General features: G+C 41.5%; 1 protein-coding gene across 6 annotated transcripts in view; it reads left to right on the top strand.

The window, feature by feature from the left end:
- TMTC1 (transmembrane and tetratricopeptide repeat containing 1) overlaps window positions 1–23,227 on the top strand; it is a 257,444-nt gene that overhangs the window by 128,633 nt on the left and 105,584 nt on the right. For all 6 annotated transcript variants that reach the window (XM_025209059.1, XM_025209058.1, XM_006027760.3 and 3 more), the window contains one exon: window positions 15,996–16,117. In XM_025209059.1, the coding sequence (XP_025064844.1) occupies window positions 15,996–16,117 (122 nt within the window). The remainder of the gene's footprint in view (window positions 1–15,995; window positions 16,118–23,227) is intronic.

Here is a 23,227-nt window from a genome sequence, read left to right as displayed (position 1 = left end):
TCCTTCTGAGCTGGAATCAAAGCTTATGCATGCAGCGGTGGCTGCATAGGATCTATAATGGTTTCTGGGGCTCTGTTTCCTTCCCAGCCCCAGAAAGGGAGGGGTAGAGTGCAGTCATCTGCTTGCAGCTAATTTAAGTCTTTCATAGCTGCTTCTGTAATATTTGGTTATGTTGTCATTGTCACCTGTGGGTATGGTCATGGTGTCCCAAGGAGGATGAGTTATGGTGTGAAACAAATAACTGTAGCAGATAAACTTCCTAGAACTAAACTGTCCCATTTTTATTTGTATGTTTCTATCATTTTTTTTTAAAGTGAGGAGTGGGAAGGAGCACAGAAAATATAAATTGAATTGTGGGCATAATTTTTTATGATTAGACTCAAAACACATTTTGAATGGGAGAGCAGTGGCTGTTTAATGTGACACGGCTCATTTGTAAGAATACAGACCATTCTTCTACCAGGCAAGTGGCAGGCTGTTGCTGCCTAGTTGCAATCTGTATCTAGCATAAGGCACATCAGGTTATTTCACATTTTTTGTTACATCAAATGTTCTCTTAAAAAAAAAAAAAAATTAAAATGTGAATTCACAGAACTGTTGATTGCCATTTTTCTCCTTTCATAATATGTTGGAATCAGGAAGCGAGGTTACAGTTTGATTAAGGAATTATTTTAATATTAATAAGGCAAGAGTTACAGTATATGCGCATGCATTCATGTGCGCGCACGCATGCACACACACACGCGCACACGCACGCGCGCACACACACACTCTCTCTCTCTCTCTCTCTCTCTCTCTCTCTCTCTCTCGCTCAGTTTTTCATTAATATATACTTAATTTTCCATTAATGCAGCATGGATGTGGGTATACCCACACCCATATACACTCTGGATGTTCATAATATTTTTTTTCTTTAGTGCAAGGCATAGAAATATTGCAAAAGACTGGCAACAACAAAGAACTTCAGGCAGGAAATGTTATATTTTGTTTTGAGCAAGGAGGTAGATGGGTATGTGTGCATTCACACAGTGAGTTGTGGATTATATTACATCAAATGCATTTACAGAGTGCATGTATTATTGGACCGATGCCTTCGTTATCATCGAATTTTAAATGGGACTAATTTGTTGGTGACGTGATGAAGATAATAACCCTTTTGGAATGTACATGTGCTGCTGATAAAAGATGTTTAAGCCATGCAAGTTGATTGTTTTAATTTCATTTTATAAATACTTTATTTTTAAACCCCAACAGGAACATGAACTGATCACGCCAAGGTTTCTTTTCCCCAGTTTGACATATGCCATGCTTGGAATGCAGCCATGTATTTTATTAGAGTGAGTTTTTACACTGAAAACAGCACGAGTCACAGAGGCAATTGTCCAGTCTTCGATCATTTAGAGCAGTGGTGACCAACCTTTTTGGCTGGCATACCACTAGTTAATAGGTCTGTGTGAAGTGGCTAGTATTCGGATTCAGCTGATTCGGGGAACAGTGATTCGATTTGGTGATTCGAATTGCTGTCCCAAATTGAGTCGGCCAAATCTGATTCAGAGATTCAGCTATTGCCAGATCAGCCAAATCTCCGAATCACACAGCCCCCATCCCCTGCCCACTCTCCCAGCCCCTCCCGACCCCAGCTCCCGGCTCTTTGAAAAAAAAGCCCCCACTCACTGGATCCTGCCTGGCGAGGGGGGGAGCGATCTCCACTGCCCTGCACTGTGCAAGGGGCCCCTAGAAGCCCTGAGGCCACTGCAGCAGCTGGTGGGCCCAGGGCTAGGGGAGTGGGCGGGGGTCGGGGGACTCATGACAGAACCCCCCACACAGTGTGGGGCACTGGGGGGTAGTGGGGATTGTGTCCCCCCCCCCCCCCTCCCCCCCTTTGCGGGGCACCATCCACTGAGTAGGGGCTTTTTTTTAAATAACTGGGAGCTGGGGCTGAGCATGGCAGCAATGGGGGGGGGATTGGGGGGTGCTTGGGGGGACTGGGGGAGCAGGCAGGGAATGGGGCCTGGCAGAGGACCCCCATGGCACCCTCCCCCCTCTACAAGCATCTCCTCCCCTGCCCCCTACTTACCAGCACGGAGTCCATGTCCAGCTCTCTTCTGCCACCACTGGGGACTGCCTGAATTGCTGAAGCTCTCTGAATCTTTTCCGAATCGATTCGGAGAGTTTCAAATCAATTTGGACCTTCTAATTTGTCTCTTGATTCGATTCGGATTCAGAGATTTGGCCACCGAATCGGGCCGAATCTCCTCTGATTTGAATCAGCACCCAAAGCTTCGCACAGCCCAACTAGCTAAGTCCTGAGCCTCCCCAAGTGCTGCTTTGATCCTCTGATCCCAGAGGCTACCTGATAGAGTTCGTTTCCTGGGGAGCTGGAATGGAGGTAGGGTGCAGGATCTGGCCAAGCAATGCAGAGTTGGGAAAGGACACTGCTGTAAGAGAAGTATCACCAGAGCCAGTATAACCCTTCTTTGGCTCTGAAGTTGCCACAGTTTTTATGTAGCAAGTGGGATCCAAAGCCCTGAATTCGGTGGCAGCCTCAGGGCCAGGGAAAGGTTAACCTGGTTTGTGGCAGTGATACCTGGCAACACCTCTCACAAAAGCACCTTCTCCTTTCTGCTTCACTTGAGGCTGGACTGCTGCTTCTTCCATTCCTATGCTTTCTTTTATTGAGCACCCAGGGCATTCATGCTACACACAGCTGCCTGTGCCACCATGCCTCAGGTTGGCCAGCCCTGGTTCAGAGGAATGAGAATCATTATTTATCTTTCCCTTTTCCTCTGTTTCTGTCCATTGCAACTTTGCTTCCCTGCCTGCATAACAAGGAAATGTATCAGCAAATTCTGTTTCTTAATACCCTCTTTAGTAGCCTTTATTAAGTGGGTCTCCTGTACATGGAAGGTTCCTGCCTGCTTTCTAAGCCTAAAAGGGCACAAACGGCTATGCAACCAGCAGACAGCTGAGTAAGACTTGCTACTCCATCTCAGATTTTAGTTCTGCTGGCACTTTTTTGTTGTTGTTGCAATAACCTGCCTTACTGCACTTGACAGCAAATGACAAGTAACAAATTGTTCCTGAGAGGGCTTGGGAAGGGGCTTGTTTTCTGTAGCACTTTCATTGCTCTCTGATCTCTGACTGAGATTTTTGCGGTGGAACTCTTAGGCCAAGATTTCCAGTAATGACTAGATTTTGGATGTCCAGTTTGGGACTACTTTAATGGAGCTTGATATCCAGCAGATATGTGCCCTGCCTTTTCTGAAAATCAGACCTCTCTTAAATTGTCTCAGCCTGAGAAGTTGGAATCAACAGTCACTACTGAAAATCTTCACCTCACATTCCCTTCTCCAGTGTAGTGATGGAATCACTATTGGAGTGAAAAATTTTCCAGACAGAGCTATTATAAGTATTTAAGTAACTAAATGAATTATATTAAGCTATTTGAAATCTGTGTGTGTGTAGAGAAAGGATGGGTAGGTTAAAGAGGCCATAAAATACCATTGTCAATACTTAGTTATCCATATCTAAAAATATATATATATCTATTTCAGCTGCTGTTTACTTGGTCTACAGCTGTTTCTGAAAGTTTCTCTTTGTTCCACAGGTCTGCTGTCCTTTCCCTCTCCACGGGCATTTATACGTGTCCTCTGGAAGTACGTGTGTGGGGGGGGAGTGCTTTAATTAGAGCAGCTCTGAGAGCCGCTCTAATTAAAGTGCCCAAAATTTGATGTGTATCAGCGTCCCCATGCTAAAAAAATGGCGGTAGGGGTGCTTTAAAGCTTGTTGAACAAACTTTAGTTAAAGTGCCCCTGCCGCCATTTTTCAGTGTGGAGATGCTAATACATGTGACACTGGAGTCTGCTGGAGCACTGGAGATTAATTAAATCTGCTCTGACACTGTAATTACAGATCGTCAGAGAAGCCTCACTGCATGTGTATAAGTCCCCTAACTGACTATTTTCGTGTACATAATGGAGTTGAACAAAAGTTATGTTTTTATCTGATATTTGGTATAGGCTGTATCTGATTCTTTCTCAGGGCATTTTGTGGCCAAAGCCTGTCTAACTTCTGTCCCAATTTCATATTTGCTGCTGCTGTTGTTGATATTTGAGATCTGCTATTACCAAACAAATCTGTCTTTTTCCAATGAAAAAGGACAGAAGCAGGAATAAATGTTGTAAGCCCAATGTTAACAACAAGGAAAAGAACTGTTCTACCTTCCAGTTTCAGGGTTAGGTCACTTAGGCTAGGGACAGACATTCAGAAAGCCTGAAGCTAGTTTAACCTGGCTAGGCTGAGCCAGTTTCCAACCACACAGACAATCTCTCTGGACTGGGGAAACTCAGGCACATGCCTGTAGTGGCTCAAGCTGGAAGCCAGGGCGGCACTAGAGCAGCCCTCCCTGCTCTTCCACAATGCTGAGCTGAGGGGGGCATGGCCAGGCCCCAGCAGGGCTCTGATTAGGTAGGGGTTTGAACCCCCACCCTGCCTGCAGTCCCAGGCTTTTCCCCACTTGCTGCTCAAGGTGCAGGAGTGTTGCCAGCCTATAGTCCTCAGCTAGCACTCTGAGGCAAGGTGTGGTGTGCAGTGCCTGCATCTGTTGATGATACAGAGTTTTTCACTCTCCCTCCCTGCTTCTGTATACATTACTGTCTGCACCAAACTGACAGGCAAGCAAGCCAGGGGAAGAGGGGAGCGGGGAGCTGATAACAGTGTTAATCATACTTATCTCACTGTTTATTGCCCCATTAAGAAAACAGAGAGACATTACCAACTATCTGTTGATTCAGCACGGACCCAGCATGTGGTCTGCTAGCTAATGCATAGATACCTTCTCTGCAAGGCAGAGGGGAGGGGGGAATTCTTGCTTAACAGGGAGTGGTGAAGGGGAGGTGGGGAGCAAATGGCTCTTAAACAGCTTTTCCAAGGAAGGACATTAAGCTACCTGTTGTATAGCTCCAAAAAGCCTGTCTGCTTTGGTCATCTCCCACAGCATGGACTGTAGCCAGCATGTGGCCTGCTAGCTAATGCTGAGGTGTCTGTGAGGGATGGGGAATGCCTGCTTAGCACAGAGTTGCGGTGGGGGGAGCAGAAGCCAGGCGGAAGCCTGCAGAGACTGCTGAGCTCCAGCCAGGGAGCAGAGGGGAGGGGCCAGCCCTGCTGTGGAGCATATAGCCCTGCCCAGCCAGAAAGCATGCTGCCGTGCTGGGGGAGTCTGATTTAACTTAAATCAGGAAGAGGTCTGGGACAGACATTGCATAAATTGGTTTGAGCCAAATCAGTTAAGTGTGATACTACATTCAACCAGGTTTATCTCAGACCAGCTGCAGCCATTTTGAAACTGGTTTATGTGTAATGTCTGTCCCTAGCCTTACAGGAGGGATGCTGAATTCAGTGGCCTGGTTTTAAATTCTCTCTATGACAGTAAGGGGATACAGGTCATCTGCTCCCAAATTGTACCCCATTTTGGAACAATACCAGTTCCCAAATGCTTCAAAGATTCTGCAAGGTGGAGAAGGCTATTTATCAACTATATATATATGACTTTCTGGAAAGCACAGTCCTTTTCATAAAAGCTCCATTTTAAATAAATCCTACTTGAGACAGTCAGTGGCGGGGTACAATTGGGGGGTACAGGTCATTTACCTCCATCTGGTCCTGGAGATGGTCACCAGCAAAAGCACTGCATACAGTACTAGACTTCCCTGCTGAGTTAATTGTGGGGGAGAGGGTTGGGGATGGAATGATTCCTAATGTACTGTCAAGACAACAACTCTTTTATTGGCATGTCACAATTATTCAGTGAGCCTGAATAATTTCAAACCCTTTAAGTGTTTGAAATGCCTTTCGACATGGCATTATTAGGTCATTGCTTAATTAGTAATGCTATTAAATTGCAACTGATCTTCTACTTGTAGCTGTAAAACGTACAGAGCATACAATGGATCAGATTCCACACTCCATGCTGGAGAATTATTGGGTGCAAACCCTGAATAGGATCTAGATCTAGTGAGTTTTGTAGAAGGAAAACTCAGGCAGGTGTTGAGGGCAGTTATTCAGAGCACAAGGAATGTGGACAGTAGTAGTACAGAAACATATAACTGAAAGACCCTGGGGGGATTTAGCATGTCTCATGACTGACTTCATTCCCTCTGCCCTACCAGTGAACTCATCTTGTCTTTAAACTCATGATTAACACTGCCAAAGATACTTTTTTTGTACCAAAGTTACTAATTCTTGTACCTTATCCTTGTCTGCAGAAGAAACTGTCATGAGATCCTGAAAAGACAGAGCTAAAATATATATGTTTGTTCCTAGCTGGAAAAGAAATGTTGTGATTTATTTAAGACCAAAAAATCTCTAGTGGCCTGTAGGTTGTTTGTTAGTGAATTTGTCATACTGTTCTGCATGTTATAGCTACATAGGATAGGGTGTGATCTTTTTTAGATTATAAATGCTACATGCAATTAAGGAAAAATATCATGCCCACAGGCGCTGACTTTTATTTTTGCTGGGGGGTGCTAAAATGATGAGCCAGTGGAAAGTTTTATGCATTTCAGGTCACAGCCCTCTTTCCGAGGAAGGCCAGAGCCCTCGGGCCCCCACATACTTGGCATCTCTGATTATGCAATTGTATGTATATGCAATTGTCCATTAACTTTTACTTGAGATTTTATTTTAAGGTAGAGCTGGCTATGCCATTTCTCCTTTAATTACGGCAGGACATTTTATACTGAATTATAATGTATCTGTGCTTACCTGTGATTTCTTTCTGGAAATGCCCTTTATACAATGGTTTATAAACAGGAAGACAAAGCTGACAGATTTCTCGGTCCCACACACTCTGTTCCCTGGCTCTAAATGTTTAATAAGGTCATAGTCAGGGATTGAATTTTTTATATATATGCTTTTCTATAGTTTTCACTAGAACTTGCTAAGTATCTTCTGTCATGCTATTTACAGTAGACTGCAATTCTGAGACTTCTGCGTGACTTCCCTTGCTTGGCATTTCTTTAATAAATCACTGTCTATGGACCTTTCTAGGGAGCAGTTACCTTTTAAAATTTTCTCTAGTACTAACAGTACATTTTTTGGGAGTATGTCTAGCAAAATTCTTTTGTCACAACCCCCCCCAGAACAATACCAGTTCCCAAATGCTTCAAAGACTCTGCAAGGTGAAGAAGACTATTTATCGACTGCATATATCTGGCTAGCTGGAAACCACAATCATTTTCATAAAAGCTCCATTTAAAATAAATCCTGCTTTCATTTTCTTGAGGGTCCACTTGAATTCCTGACAGCGCTGCTAAGGTCACTACTGCTGTTCTTAATACTTAGCAGTGAGGTTTTTCATGCCTCTTCTGTTGTTAACATTTGCTTCAGGGAGGGAACAATTAAACCTTAAAAGACTCTGCTTAGCTAAAACTGAATGCAGAGAAAGGAAAAATTCCTCACAGGAACTCTGTATGTCTTTATGACAGACTTTTAAGAGCATAGAAAACTGCAAGCTGATCAGCTAAGCATCTTTGCTGTTGATGGAAAATACCATAAAAGCCTTGCTGGGGTGTTAGGCATGTCAAGCAGAAAATGCAAGCAAAAGGAGGCATTTTTTGTAAGTAACTGTCAACCTGGCAAAAATACTTTCTGTGCATACCTATTTTTCACCCTCGTGATCATTTGAGCTGAAAGAAAAAGCAGGTTAGGACTGCTTTACTGAGTAGGTACAGCTGAAACTGAAATATTTTGTTAGTTTTCAGACAAACAGATATCCTCAGTACCTCACAAGATGGGCTGTTATCTCCTATAAGATTTTTTTTCATATAGATAAATAATGTTGACATTTTTGCTTTTTTGCACTAAAAATGTTGTTTTGGAGTATGTTTTTTATTTGCTTTATCCCCTGTGCCTCCTCCCTCTTAGATGCTGCTGCTGTATCCTCTTACAGCACCCTCTGATGGGGAAAAAACCCTTGCATTGCAAAGTCTGTTGGGGAGTAAAAAGATCATTCTTGATGTCATTGGGCTTCAGGTTGTGTACAAACATAGTGATAAATAAAATGAATTAAGGGAAAATGAGATGGTGATAAGTTTGTTTTTGTTGTTGTTGTGCTTCTCCCCCTCCCCCCGCCTTTTTTTTTAGTTGGTTTGTGATGCACAGTTGGGCTCCAAGGTCTGTCCTATTATTTTTATTATGCTCCTCCTATTACTTGGTGAGTGGTAAAACCCTTGAGAAGCAAATTACCTTCACATATAAAACTAGCATGCTCCAGCCATTGTGCTTTATCTTTGTTATTTCTTCATGCACTACAGCACCCTACTGCCTCTGAATGAAAAAGGAAGGGGAAAAAACATGAAGGTCAAACATTTTTGTAACTCCTGGAGCCAACTTGTTTTTCCTTTTCCTCTTCAGAATGTGACATGTCTAATTTAAAGTATGCCCACCCTACTGCATGCTGTTAGAGAAGACCATTAAGAAGTGCAATTAGAGGTTTTAGGGATTAAGACGGATCAAGTGAATCCATTGAATCAGAAAGCCACTGGAAAGCCAAATAATGAAGACTTGGATGTGATTAATCACCCTGAGTTTGAACATATCTTCTAGCTAGCTACAAGTATAGCGTCAAACCTGTTTATAAATGGATGGAAAAATGACAGATACTATCTACCAAAAAACCCATGTCTCAGTAAATTAAATTCCTGCTTCTTGCACTGGGTCTCAGAATTGGAAATGCCGTACTTTTTTTTGTTCATTATAAAGAGCCTGATTTTTAAAGATGCTGAGCATCCATGGCTCCTACTGACTTTAGTAGGAGTTGTAACTGCAGAGTCCTTATGTAAATCAAGCCCTAGTTCACATTATGGTAGCATTAATTTTGTTTTCTTTTCTAAAAGCAGAAAATGGATATCATTAGATTAGGTCTTATCATCTATGATCCATCCTGAAGACTTCCAGTGAAGTACTCCCTGGTCAGGCAACTGGTGATGATTTTATAGGCTAGCAATCACTTTCTTGCTCAGGTGTGTGACAAGCATGTGTGCGTTTGTATGTCAGTGTTTCCAATCCAATGAAACTTTTTTACTGACATTCTGCAGACTTTTTTTTTTTTACTGACAGTCAAACTTTCACTGACATGTTTTTAATGATAAGTGTTTTATATAATGTAGATGTAATTCTTCTGCCAGGCTCTGCCCTGCTTCCAGGCCCCAGTTAAAAGAGTTGGGTTCAGATCTAGGGGTTTAACTGCAACCACAGGAAAAAAGTAAAAAAGTTTGGTTGTCAGTAAAAAATAGTTTTTAATAAAAAATGTTCTTGGTTTGGTAACCCTGTTTGACTGCAGTAATGGTTTTACACCATGATGCCCACCCCACCCCCAGAGGCCCCCTGCTCACTGACCCTCACATCTTGATGCCCCTGACTGAACTCTGCACTATGCCCCCCAACTTCCAGTCAACCCCTGTTGGACCTCCTTCCCCTGGTCCTGGCACAGACCCCTAAAGAAGCGTATCTGCAATCCAGCAGTGTTATAGGCCACTGGTGCTGTGCTCCATCGGAGCTTCGACACTGTATCTAGTTGCTTCCCCCCCATGGAGTTTTAATCAGTTGCAGCTGCTTAAAGTCTTTTTTAGATTTTATGGATAGGTATTCTTAGCCTGATTTTTAAATTTTTTGTTTTTACTGACTCTTCATAAATTAATGGGCAGCTGAGAACCTGTGGTGTATGCTAGTAGTGCTGAAGAGCAATAAAGTAGGCTTTCTTTGCTGTTGAATGCTAGGAATGGGACAGACCCTGCTAAACAGTTTAAAGTGCAGTTAAAGCAGTTGAATGGTGACTGTAAAACAGTGCTATGCATCTCCATGTTTCTGACCTTCAGTGACTTAATGTCAGATCTCCTTTCTTCTACCTGTGATGAATATTGGTGTTTTTTTCAGTGCTTGAAAGAGAGATCTCCAAAGGAAAACCAAGTTGTTGTAGGAACGAGGTATGAGGGAACTATTGAACTGAGGTTGGGTATTCAAAGGGCATGGTACTCATGAAGACACTATCTTTTGGATGAATCAGCTGGGGCAGCCCATGAACTTAGGATAATTACTGTAAGACTTGGGGTAGTTCAGTTTCATTCCCTAGCAAAGTACTAGCTTGAGCAGTTCTACTTTGCCAACAATTTCTGCTGAAATCTCAGTTAAGTGTGTTCTCCTTCTCTATGTACCCCATTTCCTGATCTTTTAATATTATTGCAAGCCAGTCAATATCCTGGATTGAATTTGTCATCCCATTTCTAGGCATCTGAAATGTGTGTGTGGGGTTTTTTTTACCCCATCCCTCTTGGAAGTAGTGGGTATTAGCAACTACAGCAGCACAGCTGTGGATTCTTTGTCCCCAGCTGCCTTATCCCAAAGGGAGTTAAAATTGCAGACAGGCTACTTGGATTCCGGCTGTAGGCAAAGGCACAGAGAGTTTACAGCAGCAGAAGAACAGGCATTGAGGACATGTCCTTTCTGTCCTGACATGCCTTCCTTTGCTGCTTGCATCACAGCTGCCAAATGGAGTAGCTACGCTACCTCATCTAGCTTTAGCTTGGCAGAGATCTCCCCAGGAGCAGGGATGAATCTTCCGCTGACCTAAGTGCACTGAACACCGCTTATGTACTCATTTAAAGGGAATTTAGCAGGCTAGCAAATCTGACTCTAATGTAATCTTATATGTGGGAGGTGCAGCTAGGCATTTGCAAATCCTACTACTTTGTAATGTGGCAAAATGGGAAGAAATGAGATGCAAACAAGTTAGTATTGACCCAGTGAATTGTGAAGCCAAAAACAGTTGAGAAATGTGATGAATACTCTGCACTATAAGCATATGTGCAGCTCATGAAAGTACTGTCTTTTGGATGAATCAGCTGAGGTAGCCCATCAATTTGGAATATTTTTTGTAAGACTTGTATACAGTCTTGAGGGATGCATGAATAAGAGTCAAGAATGAACTGAAGACTTACCATATTTATTCAAATCCAAAGCAAGGCAGTTTTCTTGATTTATTGATCTGTTGATATAATTTGGTCTTGGAGTGAGTTGCTGAATTCTCTGCAATTTTGCTAGAGAGAGAGTGAGGAATTTCTGTTCTCCCTATAGGAGAACAGTCTACTTTTAATTTTAAGTGAGTGAAGCTTTGCGGATTCTTTTATTTTAAATCCTTCTTTTGCTATTTTTTTTATTACAACATAAGAGAGACCAACCCTACTAGTGGTACTATTTGGAAATCATACTAATTTAGAACAATCATTCTGAGCATTTCTTTGATGTAAAGAAAACTGGCTTGCTGTCAACAAATTAGAGTCTCTGTTAACTCAAAGGTGTAAGAATGTGATGGGTGCTATCCTGGGACAAAGTGAAAGTCTATCTAGTCCAGTATCTTGTCTCCAGCAGTGGCAAGTAGTGGATGTTTTAGAAGAGCATAAAAATGGGGCATGTGTTGAGTGATACATCCCCTGTCATATACTCTGAGCTGCCAGAGGTCAGAGGGTTAGGGCTGTCCTGTGCCTGAGGCTGCATCCCTGACTGTCATGTTTAATAGCTTCAGATGGACATATCCTTCATAAATTGGTCTAAACCCTATTTGAGCTCAGTTATACTGTTTGCCTTGACAATGGCCTTTTGCAATATATTCCATAAGTTAATTATGTATTGCTTAAACATGAAGTTCCTTTTTGTTTCTTTTAAACATGCTGCCTGGTAATTTAATCAGATCCTCCTAGTTCTTCTGTTATGAGAGACAGGGAAAAATAGTCCCCTATTTATTTCCCCCCCATCATTTGTGGTTTTATAGTTATCCTACCACCCCTCAGTGAACTGTTTTCCAAACCAAAGAGTCCTAATCTCTTCAGTCTTTCCTCGTATGGAAGATGTTCTATACTCCCAATTGTCTTTCTTGCTTTTCTCTATATTTTTTCTAGGTTTAATGCATATTTTTCTGAAAAGCAGCAACTGGAACTACATGCAGCATTCAAGATGCGGGCACACCATGGCTTTATATAATGGCATGAGGATATTTTCTGATTTGTTTTCAGTTCCTTTCTTAATGATTCATAGCATTCCATTTGCCTTTTTGATTGCTTCTGTATGTTGAACTAATGTTTTTAAAGACTATCTATGACTTCAAGATTTATTTTCCCCGCCCTGCATGTTAATGACTAATTTGGAGACCATCACTGTTTGTGACTCTTCACCCTCCACTTTGGATTTGACTGTCCAGAATAATTTTCTGTTATCTGCAGTCTTACCACTTTACCTCCTGATTCCAGGTCATTTACAAATATGTTGCACAGCATAGGTTGCAACTGAGATCCTTGGGGGACCCTACTGTCCCTCTGCCATCAATTTCTTAAGATCTACAATATTGGTTTCTGAATCTGCTCTCTCAGCTCTATATTTATTTATTCATCAGTAAATATAACAGCTTCTCCTGATGAAGAGAGCCTGAAAGTTGTACCTGCTAAATGCATTTGATAGAAAAAAGAGTTAATGGGTGCCTGAGGCTGTAGCCCACTAAAATTGTGGAGAGTTTTGTCATTAACTTCAATGGCCCAGGAAATCACTTGAAGCACATAAGAGCCTTTCGACTTCTTTACCTGTATAATGCATATGGACTTTTTTTCTTTTTCTTTTGCATTTAGGTTTATAAGTATATGTTCATGCCTTAGGGATAGTAACTCTACTTTAAAGCTGGGTACATTACATCCAACCCCTACAACGGAACCACATTTCAAATGACCACCATCTATTTCAAAGGCTTTGGTGGTCTCTTCTCGAGTGTGCCCCATTCACACCAAAACTTGGGCCCTGGCTCAGGATTTGAAACAGCATTTCCAGAAATGAAAAACTAGTGTTGTGATATATCAAGCCATCTAAACCCATCTACTGTGCTGCATCCCTGTTGGGTTTTTGGGGGCTTTTTTTCTTCTGTCTCTTTTTTCATTGACATTGAAGCTCTCCAGCCAAATAACAAAAGTATAAATGTGCTTCAGTTCCTCTCATGAAAAGGTATGACTGATTCACTTATTTCCTAGTAGAACAATTTAGTAGAACAGTTTAAAGGAGTCTTGACCCCAAGTTTTGCCTTGTAAAGGGAAAACTTAGATGAAATCATATAACACTGACTAAGATTTTCAGATGTAAGAACTGTTTCCTGAAAGCTTTTAATGGATTATTCGTTGTCAACTGATTTCCTTTAACAGTGCATTGTCAGCTGTCAAACAGCATTTATTTTAGAAGTTAGCAGTTGCTATGATACTTTCACTAGTGTTACCATCCTCTTGGGCATATGTGCTGTGCCCTTCTAATAGGGTTGTTCTGCTTCTCTTTCCCAGGGGGACTAAAGGTACAAGGTGCTGTGATAACAGTACAGAGCTGGGATTTAGATTTTCCACTTCAGCCTAACCAAGTCGTGGGTCCAACCCTGTTTTCATTTGGCATGCTGCTTATTTTTGGTGTGTTTTGTGTCTGTCTTGAACAGATGGCTTTTACCAGCAATATTTTAACTTTGGATATCACCATGTTCTTGCGTAACATCTCTTCCCTCACCAGCTTGATGGATTGATGTTCTCTGAACAAGTCTCGTGCTTGATATGATGATTATTACAGCTTGACAACATTGCTACGTATGGGAGTTCAGGGACATGAGAGAGGGTGCCATTGCAGTCAGCTTAGCTAGATAGAGATTTGAAAAATTCAAGGCCAAATCGATCTAAGTTGCATGCTTTTCTGTAAGCAGTGTAGTTTAGATTGGGTGTGGGGGGAGAGGCAAGTCTTAAACTGGGTTTTACCATTTTTAAACCAGTCTGTGCACCAAACTTCTGTTCTGTTTCAGGTATAGACTGGTTTTGTGTGCTGAACTTTTGTTTTGAAATGGGCATAAAGCAGCTTCCAATCACTTATACCAGTAAAAATATAATGTCTATACCTGATCTTTGTGTGCAGTACCATTGTTATATACCCAGTCAATATATTTAGACCAATGACATGGTTCAGTCTACTATTGCAGATACACTGTTGGCCAATATCTGTTACCTGAGTACAATGCCAAGGCAGGTTGTGGTGGTGTAAATGAGAGCAGAAGCTTGCCTTAGGGGTTTTATTGGACTGTGTTAGTTATGGCTTCAGTTAAAGCTTTATAAAGCAAGTTTGCTAACTAAAGTTGAGAGATCACCCAAAGTGATTAGAAAAACAAAAAAAGATAAAGTGATTCAATTTTGTATCTGCTTCTAAATGTCAGAAAGGTAGGCTGCTCAAAATGAATCCTCCTGCATTTCAGCATGTTCACCAACTGATTCAGCTATGGCATTATTGGCCTGGTAAAAGGTAGCCCAATTATCTGGCTGGGAAATTGTAATAAACTAAATACTGTTGTTTCTTCTAACTAAGCCTAAATTTTCAGGTTTTTAAATAAAGAAAGTTTGTTTAGATAAATTTGATCCTTGGGGCATGTCCACATGGTATCAAACTCTTCTACAGAGCACCACTGTGAAAGCACACCCCACCCATTCTCTCCTCCCATGCGTGTCAGATGCCAAAAATAGTAACATCGCAATTTTGGCACATGCCCAGTGCTTGCCTCACTCTCAGGCACACATATTAGTAATTCTGAGCACACTAGTACTGCTTTAATGGCAATTACATTAAAGTCTTTTAACATTTGGCCCATGAAGTGCAGGGGTGAGAAGGCAAGGTGTGTTTTCAAGGCTACACTTGTTAGCCTGGTCCAGCATGGAGTAGACATCGATAAAAAGGGAACAGAAGCAGACATCACAAACTGATTCAGCTCTTTGGACTTGAGCTAGAGGAGGAACTGGGTTACCCTGTGTCTGTAAAGGATTGAGACCATGGTTCATAAAGTGTCAAGATTTTTGGAGCAGCTCTGCAAATCACAGTTGTTTTGAGGAAACTGTATATGACAATTTCATTTTTTTCCTTGCAGAGCAAATTAACGTTAAACAGCCATCAAACTCAAAAACATTGATATTGATGTGCAGTGGGCCTAAGTTTTAAATTTGGATATAGCCATAATGTATGAGAGAGTATAATTTAAATTTTAAATGGCGTCTTCTAAGGAATAAAATTACTACATTTATGTGGAGGTTTGGTTGATTTCATTTATACAAAATGTTTTGCTGTTGGTTCTCAGCTGTAAAGATTTAAGAACGGACGTAAGAATGTGTGCGCACCAGGGCCGGCTCACAATTTTTTCGGGCCCCCTGCAAGATATAGTTTTGGGGCCCCTTGATTCATTGAAAAATCAAAATTGCAGTTAATCGTGGTATAAACTCACTGAACTAAAATAGTCGGGGCTGGGCTGCACATGCATGGGCTGCACTGCAGGGGCGGGCAGCATGTGCTGCGAACACCCGGGTTCCCTCCCTGGGGCCACAGCCGAGCCTGGGGCTGGGGCAGGAGTGGAGCAGGGAGTTCCTCCCCCTCTCGGCCGAAGAAGTTTCCTTCCTGACTGCATCGAGCCCTTTAAACATGGCGCAGGCAGTGGAGCCCCCCAGGGCCACAAGTTCCACAGGATAGGACGGGCTGGCCCTGGTGTGCACAATATGTGGGTATATATCCTTATCCATATTCACACTATTACATGTATTTTGTTACTTTAATTACAGATTGTAATAGTTGAAGTAGTTAATAGGCAGCTTAAAATACCCAGGTACAATGAAATTGGCCTCTGAAACCTTGATAAATCTAATATAACCAGGGGGCATTGTCTGAATTGCACAGATATCCATTGTATGCATTATAGACATACCAGAAATGCCTTATATGGACAATATATAAATTCAAAGGAATAGGTGCATGGAATAGCATTTACTTAAAATGTGACCTGTTGATAAATCTAATCAGATTAAAATGTCATGCCATGGATAGGAACCTGAGAAAGGAGCAGTTTAATGTTGATTAAAGCTGGATTTTTTTGTTATTCACACACATTTGTTGTGTTGTTGCAGAGACTGGAGCACAGAGAAGTTTTGGTTGGCCTGTTGTTCCTGGTTTTCCCATTTATTCCAGCCAGCAACCTATTCTTCAGGGTGGGGTTTGTGGTGGCAGAACGAGTCCTGTACATGCCTAGGTAATTATTGCAATTGCACTCCTTTCTAAAGAGAATCTTTTCCCCTTTTTTTTTAAAAGCAGGTAAGATTTCTTTTTTCCCCCCTCTCTTACAATGATTCAAGCAGGTTTTTGTCCGAGTGCTATATGTGCCTTTGAGTTTTGGGGCAACAATATTAGGCATTTTATTGCTGTCAAGAGCAGATCACTTGGAAAAATCAAAGCTAGTTGAAGTCCATCATTTTGGCTTTTAATATTATATGTCTATAAAGAGAAGTGAATGCAGCTGCATATACTGATGAAGCATGTTCTCTTTTAGACTCCTTTCTGTTCAGATCCAAGTCTTGCTGTTTTACTCAGCAGTACCTCCAACGTAAATTTTCCATGGTTTCTAATTTTAAGGACCATGTTCAATGGGTTAAACATTCTAATCTTTTCCCAGAGCTTCCATTTGGTGAGTCCTGTACAAACACATGAGATGTAGCACTTTGTCTAAAGAGCTGACACTCTAAGATGAGGATTCTTGCAATTTCTAGCATATAGGTGGACTGTATGCCTATAGGAGGTCCTGTTCCCCACACACTACCAACTTCAGTTTCCAGGCTGGAGAAAGTGTTCATAGGCCAGCTGGTGGGAATGGGAAAAACCAAGCACACCTCCCTGTATGTCTCTGAGTTTGAGTTTACCCCAGTTTCCAGCTGGATATCATTACATTCTGGAGTGACTAGCTCTTAGAAATGTTTCATGCTTCCTGTTGAGCTTGCATGAAGTATAACTTTGAACTCTTTTTTTTTTTTTATCTCTATCATAGCCAGATCTGAGACTGAAGTAGAAATAAAGGGCATTTGTCCAAGGCTCAACATGTGATGGCCTCCTTGTTCCAGCTATAAATGAAATTACCTTTGTATACTATTATATTAAAATGTTTTTAAGAGCAGTGGGTCCAATTCTGCCATCAGGTATGATCGGTTAGCTCCCACTATCTAAGTAGGGATTGAATTTGTAGAGCCAGTGACAAAATATGGCCCTAAAGTTCCTTATTATGGAAATAACTGTTATATTCTATCAGGTATATATGTGTGTGAAATTTGATTCCTTATAAAGCAAACAAACGCTAGAAACTTGGAAAATGTATTCCTATACTCCTCATCCTGAAAACATAGAAGTAGTATTGCATCTGGTATAAAGTTAAGCACATTTTTAAGTCTTTACAAAGCTTTGGATATCTATGGCTGCTGACAGACATGGACAAAAAAAAGCCAGCACTTTACCAGAAAAGGAGCTGTGTTAGTTTGACCTGGCTTGCCCAACATCTGTATAGATTGTGCACTTCAGTGGGGTTTTTGGCGCTTCTGTCTAATAGCTGATTGATCAGTGCATGCCCAGCAGAAGAGTTGCGTCAGCTTGACCCCGCTCATCCAACATCTGTTTAGATCATGTGCTTCAGCAGGGCTTTTAAGTAATTTATCTAATGACTGATTGATCAGCTACTAGATAGAAGTGCCAAAAAGCCCCACTGAAGCACGTGATCTGTACAGACGTTAGGTGATCCAGGTCAAGCTGATGTGGCTCTTCTGGGCATGCGCTGAGCTTGGCGCGGGGGCATACCGAGTTGAAAGTAAAGCACCATTTCCTCCCCCCCCATCCCCCTCCCCACTACATCTGTCAGTGGTTTATATGTTTTACATAGATAACATATGTCCCTGTATCCTGTTGTATTTCAAATTGTATTACAGGTCAAATCCTCCTCATTGTAATCATGCAAGTATCCACCATTGAGTTTGATGATCCTACTCAGGAAAGTCAGTTTTTGGCTTTCTGAATTATTCGGAAAATAATATCCACAGTTGGTAGAAATTGTTATTTTATTATTTGAAACTCAAAATTAAATGTATTTTTGCCGTGGGTAAAAAGTGAAGAAATGCATGAAAACTATTAAAACATATTGCAGAAATGGCTTGTCTAGCTATTTAAAATGCTTCAGTGTTGATTTGTTGCTTTTATGATTTTGAAGAGGCAAAGGCTCAGGGTGGTGCAGATGGCAGCATATCTCCAGTTCTCCTGTTGATGGGATTGCTGGTGTTGATGCTTCTGGAAATGTAGAGGTAAAAATGGACACTGCTGCAGGAGATTTTGTGGGGATAAAAGTACAAGTGTACACATAAATACTGCGTATATAGTGCTTTTACCTTCCTATAGGATCCACAAATATACAGTTTATGAGGTAAACTATAGCTAATTTATGGTTCACCTAATTACTCTGTCTGAAAAAAGTTAATGAGAGTTAAGTGACTTTTCCAAGATTTGAGTCTCTGTCAGTCTCCTGGTCTTACTCAGTTTTCATTTCTTTCCTTGTATAACACTTTTTTTCATCCCCATTTAGTAGGCAACTAAGCTGAAGTCTAAAATTAAACACTGATGTGGCTGTTTATCTCAGATTAGGATTCAACAGACTTCACTCAACAGATTCAATTGTCACAGGATGCCTTTCAAGTGAAAAGGAGTATTCAGAAAAAAAGATACAGTCAAGGTTGTTCAGGGAAATATATTTACCGCTTAAAAGTTAATGAACAGTGAAGAATGAGCTCAAGCGCTCTATCTTTGGAAAAAAACAGAACTAGGGGAGTGTTAGACTTCCATGAACACTAGTAACTGTACTTGGCAGTTTACTGATAGAGGATACAAGACAGTGGGGAAGCATATTCTTTATTTAGAACATTCTTTAGTAACTGTTTCATTTCTTATAAATTGCAAAATGCATTTATGGAATCTTGAATTTTTTTCTTCCTCCTCACCATTAAGAAACTGGAATATTTCAGCCCACTGGAAAAACCTTCTGATGTGAGGAAACTTAAATAGTAGATGGAAAACACATTGACTGTATTATTCCGGTTAATATTTAAGAGTAGTTTTCCACCCTCTTCTGAAATGCAAGTCATTTACCAGTAAGTGTATATCCAGGTGGTTTTACTGTACCTGGAAGGGAAGCTACCCTATTTCCTGGCCTGGAAAGACTTATTGTAGTTGAGGGTGGAGACCTGTCCATTGCACAGCAGACAGGTACCCTACAGGAGTCTACTAGGGGTGTGCAAAACGGGCTGTATTTGATCTGGATTCGGCCCGAATCGGGGACAGTGACTCGATTTGGCCAAATCTGAATCTGAAGATTCGATGCTGATTCAGGGAATCAGCAATTCGGCCATAGACATAGCTTTAAATGTTTTTTCTACGTACCTTGAGGTACTAGGTCTGGCTCATGAATGCTGTGATGGTGGGGCAGATGGAGCATCCCACAAGAGCACAGGGCGGGGCTCCCTGCATGCTTGGTGGCAAACCTGGAAGTGGACCAGAAGTAGTTCCGGTCCACTTCCAGGTCTGCTGCCAAGCACGTGGGGGGGACTCCCCCATGATCCCCCGGCTTGGCGATCAGCCGAAGGGGGGACTCCAGGTACCCCCTCAGACTCAGAAGGCACCAGTCGCCGAGCTGGGGGGGGCCCCCATCGTGCTCCCCGGTGGACCCAGAAGTGGACCAGAAGTGCTTCTGGTTCACTTCCAGGTCTGCTGCCAAGCATGCTGGGGACCTCCCCACATTCCCATGGGATGCTCCATCCGCGCTCCCGGGGGACACTCCATTTGCCCCAGCATCTCAGCATTCACGAGCTGCCTGCTACCTAGAGGTATGTAGAAAAAACATTTAAAACCGTATCTATGTCTGAATCGCCAAATCTTTCCAAATCTCTCCAAATTAATTTGGAAGGTTCTGCTTTGATTCAGAGAGATTAAAGGATCTCCTGATTTGATTTGGATTCGGAGATTTGGCCACCAAATCGGGCTGAATATCCGCTGAATTGAATCAGCAACAAGCTTCTCACAGCCCTAGAGTCTACTACAGCCTCCCAATGGGAGGATCTCAACTACACATTTAATGGCAATGGGGGATTGCTCTCTGGCTTTCCTTCTAGCTCGCTCCTTTGTCCTTTTGGCTAGGGACAAGCAAGACTTAGGGGGCATCTGAACCCCAACACCTCTGGGATTAGAGCTTGTGTGTAGAAGGCCTGCCATGGATTTGGGAGGATCTGAAACCCAAGACTGAGTCTGGCAGCTAGGTTACTTGCTGGTGGTAGCACCACAGAAACCTGAACAACTGATCTCTGCTCAGTTGACGGAATTTGGAACTGATTTGGCTAATTTGGCCTGAGACACTAAACTTAAAAAAAAAGTGTTTATGGAGTACCTGTGCTAAAACTTGCAGCAGTTTCAAAAAAAGGTAACATGCATCAATTCTGGATTAACTAAGTATATGGACACTACATGCAAATTGCTACAGCCACGTTTAATTTCAAGGTTATTGTTTACAAATATGCTTCTCACTTCCATGGGCTCAGGCAGAACAGAGTCTGACAGTAAGGAGAGGGAGAAGGGACTGCCAGGGGAAAAAAAAGTTGGGGGGAGGGGGAAGTAGAGAGCCAAGGGACTACCTGACACCCCCAGATTTATTTTTCCTGATGTAACAGGGGGACAAATTCAAGGCAAACCTCCAATAATTAGATTCTATACCTGGACAATTGTAACAAATTTATGAATTTTCCACATACAGAATCTAATTATTAGGGGATCATCTTATATTCAGGGTCATCTTCTATTCAAGTAAATGCAGTAGATTAGATCTCAGGAAAAAACTCCTGTTTTAATGTTGGAACAGAGAGGTAATGGAATAGACTGCCCAGGGAAGTAGTGGGATCTCCTTCATTGAAGGCTTTCAAGAGGAGGCTGGATAAGCATTGTCCAGAGATGATTCAGGAGTAGCGTTCCTGCAATTGTGTCGAGAGTTGGGTGACCAGATAACCCTTGAGGTCCCTTCTATTCCTATGATTCTGTGATTAGGTGTTGAGCTCTCTTGAAAATATGTTTCTACTTGTATGCCTGGGCACCTGAAAATCTAGTCCATGTTGTATAAAACATCACAATTTGATTTTAAAATAAAAAACTGTTAATTATACTGCTTTTTAACGTGAAGAACTTAACTGAACATAACTAGGAGCATTAGCTTCCGACTCTGCAATTGGTCCTCATGCAGAAACATTAGATGTACAAGGTCTGCCCATGAGCCCTTCCTATGTTGCACTTGACACTGTGCTCCAGTTGAATTATGAAAAGAATTTGGGTGCTTTGGGTCTCTCGGGAAAAATTCCTCTGGCTTTACCTGCCTGTGACCGTGTTTCCATTTCAGTCATGCCTGGGCATGTTTTGCTTTGATGTCTCCTATAGTTTGACATCTAAGGTTGTTTTTTAAAATCTTACTCTTTACACATTTACTTCCCTATTTTTTTCTACTTTTCAGAAAACAGTCCTGCAAAAAAACTATAGCCAGACAGTTTTTTCAGATCAAGTGCATCTATGCTGCATATCGTAATGCTTAGGTTGCAGAAGCACCAAATTATTCTTTTGCGGATGACACAGTTATGTCACCACCTATTTTTGCCAGCCATTGGAACCTTCACATTTAAATAAAGGCCCGTGGATTTTCAACCGTAACTGACAAAAACCAAGATGAAATGACTGTATTGAGTTGCATGCCTTCATTAAATAAAGTGTGAGCTGATTACAGAGGGAAAAATCAGGTCACCTTGCTCCTGTGCATGAGTGCTGGAATGGCTTAGCAGGTATTTATAAGAATGCAAGCGATGGGAGTTTTGTTAAAAGGAAGCCATACGCCTAGTCAGAGAGTCAAGGCAGAGGATATAGACAAGCTAGGATTTTAATTGCATCCAAGGGAGAATTTGAGGGATCTGAAGAACTAATTGCAATAAAAGCGTCATGCTGTTTTGTGCAGTGGAGGCTGGCTTGGACAATGAGACAGTTTTATGTCTCTGTTCTGATTACATTGCTGATTCAGTACATCCTGAAGGCAGATTGAAGGGTGGTCAGAAGTGTTGGTGTTCTAGGAGCTCAAGACTGAAGCTGGTCCCCAGTAGTGGAACTACAAAAATCATTGCCACCTGACTCACTGCCTCTACTCCATCATAAATCCTCCCTACAGTTTGTGCCCCTTCTACCTATGGTGGTGAACTAAGTCACCAGTTTCCATTTAGTTGAAAGTACTGCAGTATTTAAGAGCAGCACTCTGCCAGGCAGGAGATGTCATCTTGCCAGTGCCTGCACATTATGTTTGTAGAGGCAATTTACAGGGCACTGTGAAGAGCTCATGCTGAACATTTCCATGCTGCCTACGTGTGGCATTTCCTCAGCTGACAGTATTTAGCCATGTGTTATATTTAGTGAGTCAGAAGTTCATTGGGAAAAGTTGTAAGATCAATATTTTTCTGTCACCTTGTTATATTTCTAGGAAGGAATCTGTAAGAAAGTTGGAATCCAGATAAAATTATTTATTTTCCCAGAAAACATTGATCTGATTGTGTTCAGCCTTCTCCTAATATTGTACAACAAAGAGGCCATACAGATTTTTTGCTGTTTCATACTTTAAATAAGAGAAGAGCAAATAGCTGTCTTATTCTTAATGCATTCATTTCACTTAGTATAATTTCATCCATTATTAACATATGGAATATTAATTAAAAGCTGGAAATTGACAATCATTATGGAAATGAAGTTGGTACAATTTTGTAATTTCTATGAAATTGAGATCCTAAATAAGCCTGAAGAAAAGTCACCTTCCCTCGCATAGCAATCATTTGAAACTAGTGTTTCATAATATACCCATCTTCAGGGAATACTTTGTTCTCCTTCTTATGGTCATTTTGTAAAAGATGATAGTTGAATGTAATGTGATGAGTTTTCACACACTGCTGCCATGCTTTTTTATTCTGTTTTATTCCATCTGTTGACCAAGCTTGAAAATCTAAATTCCTGCTTGCTTTTGTAAGATTCCTTTTAATATTAGATGAAATACTGTAAGTGATGATATAACTTCTGCTTAAAGAAGAATGTTCTTCTGTTACAGTGGTGTAGGTTGTAGCCGTGTTGGTCTAAGGACATAGGCAGACAAGGTTCCTTGGGTGAATTTGATATCTTTTATTAGACCAACCCAAATGGTTGGAGAATAGTTATTAAGCAAGCTTTTGAGTTCAAAAACCCTTCATCAGGCTAAGGAAGTTTCAGCAGTTGGTGTGTG

Source organism: Alligator sinensis, unplaced genomic scaffold (genome assembly GCF_000455745.1).
Source record: "Alligator sinensis unplaced genomic scaffold, ASM45574v1 scaffold659_1, whole genome shotgun sequence".
Classification (NCBI taxonomy): Eukaryota; Metazoa; Chordata; order Crocodylia; family Alligatoridae; genus Alligator; species Alligator sinensis.
Note: the sequence above shows the minus strand (reverse complement) of the source record. Positions and strands in the feature narration are given on the sequence as shown.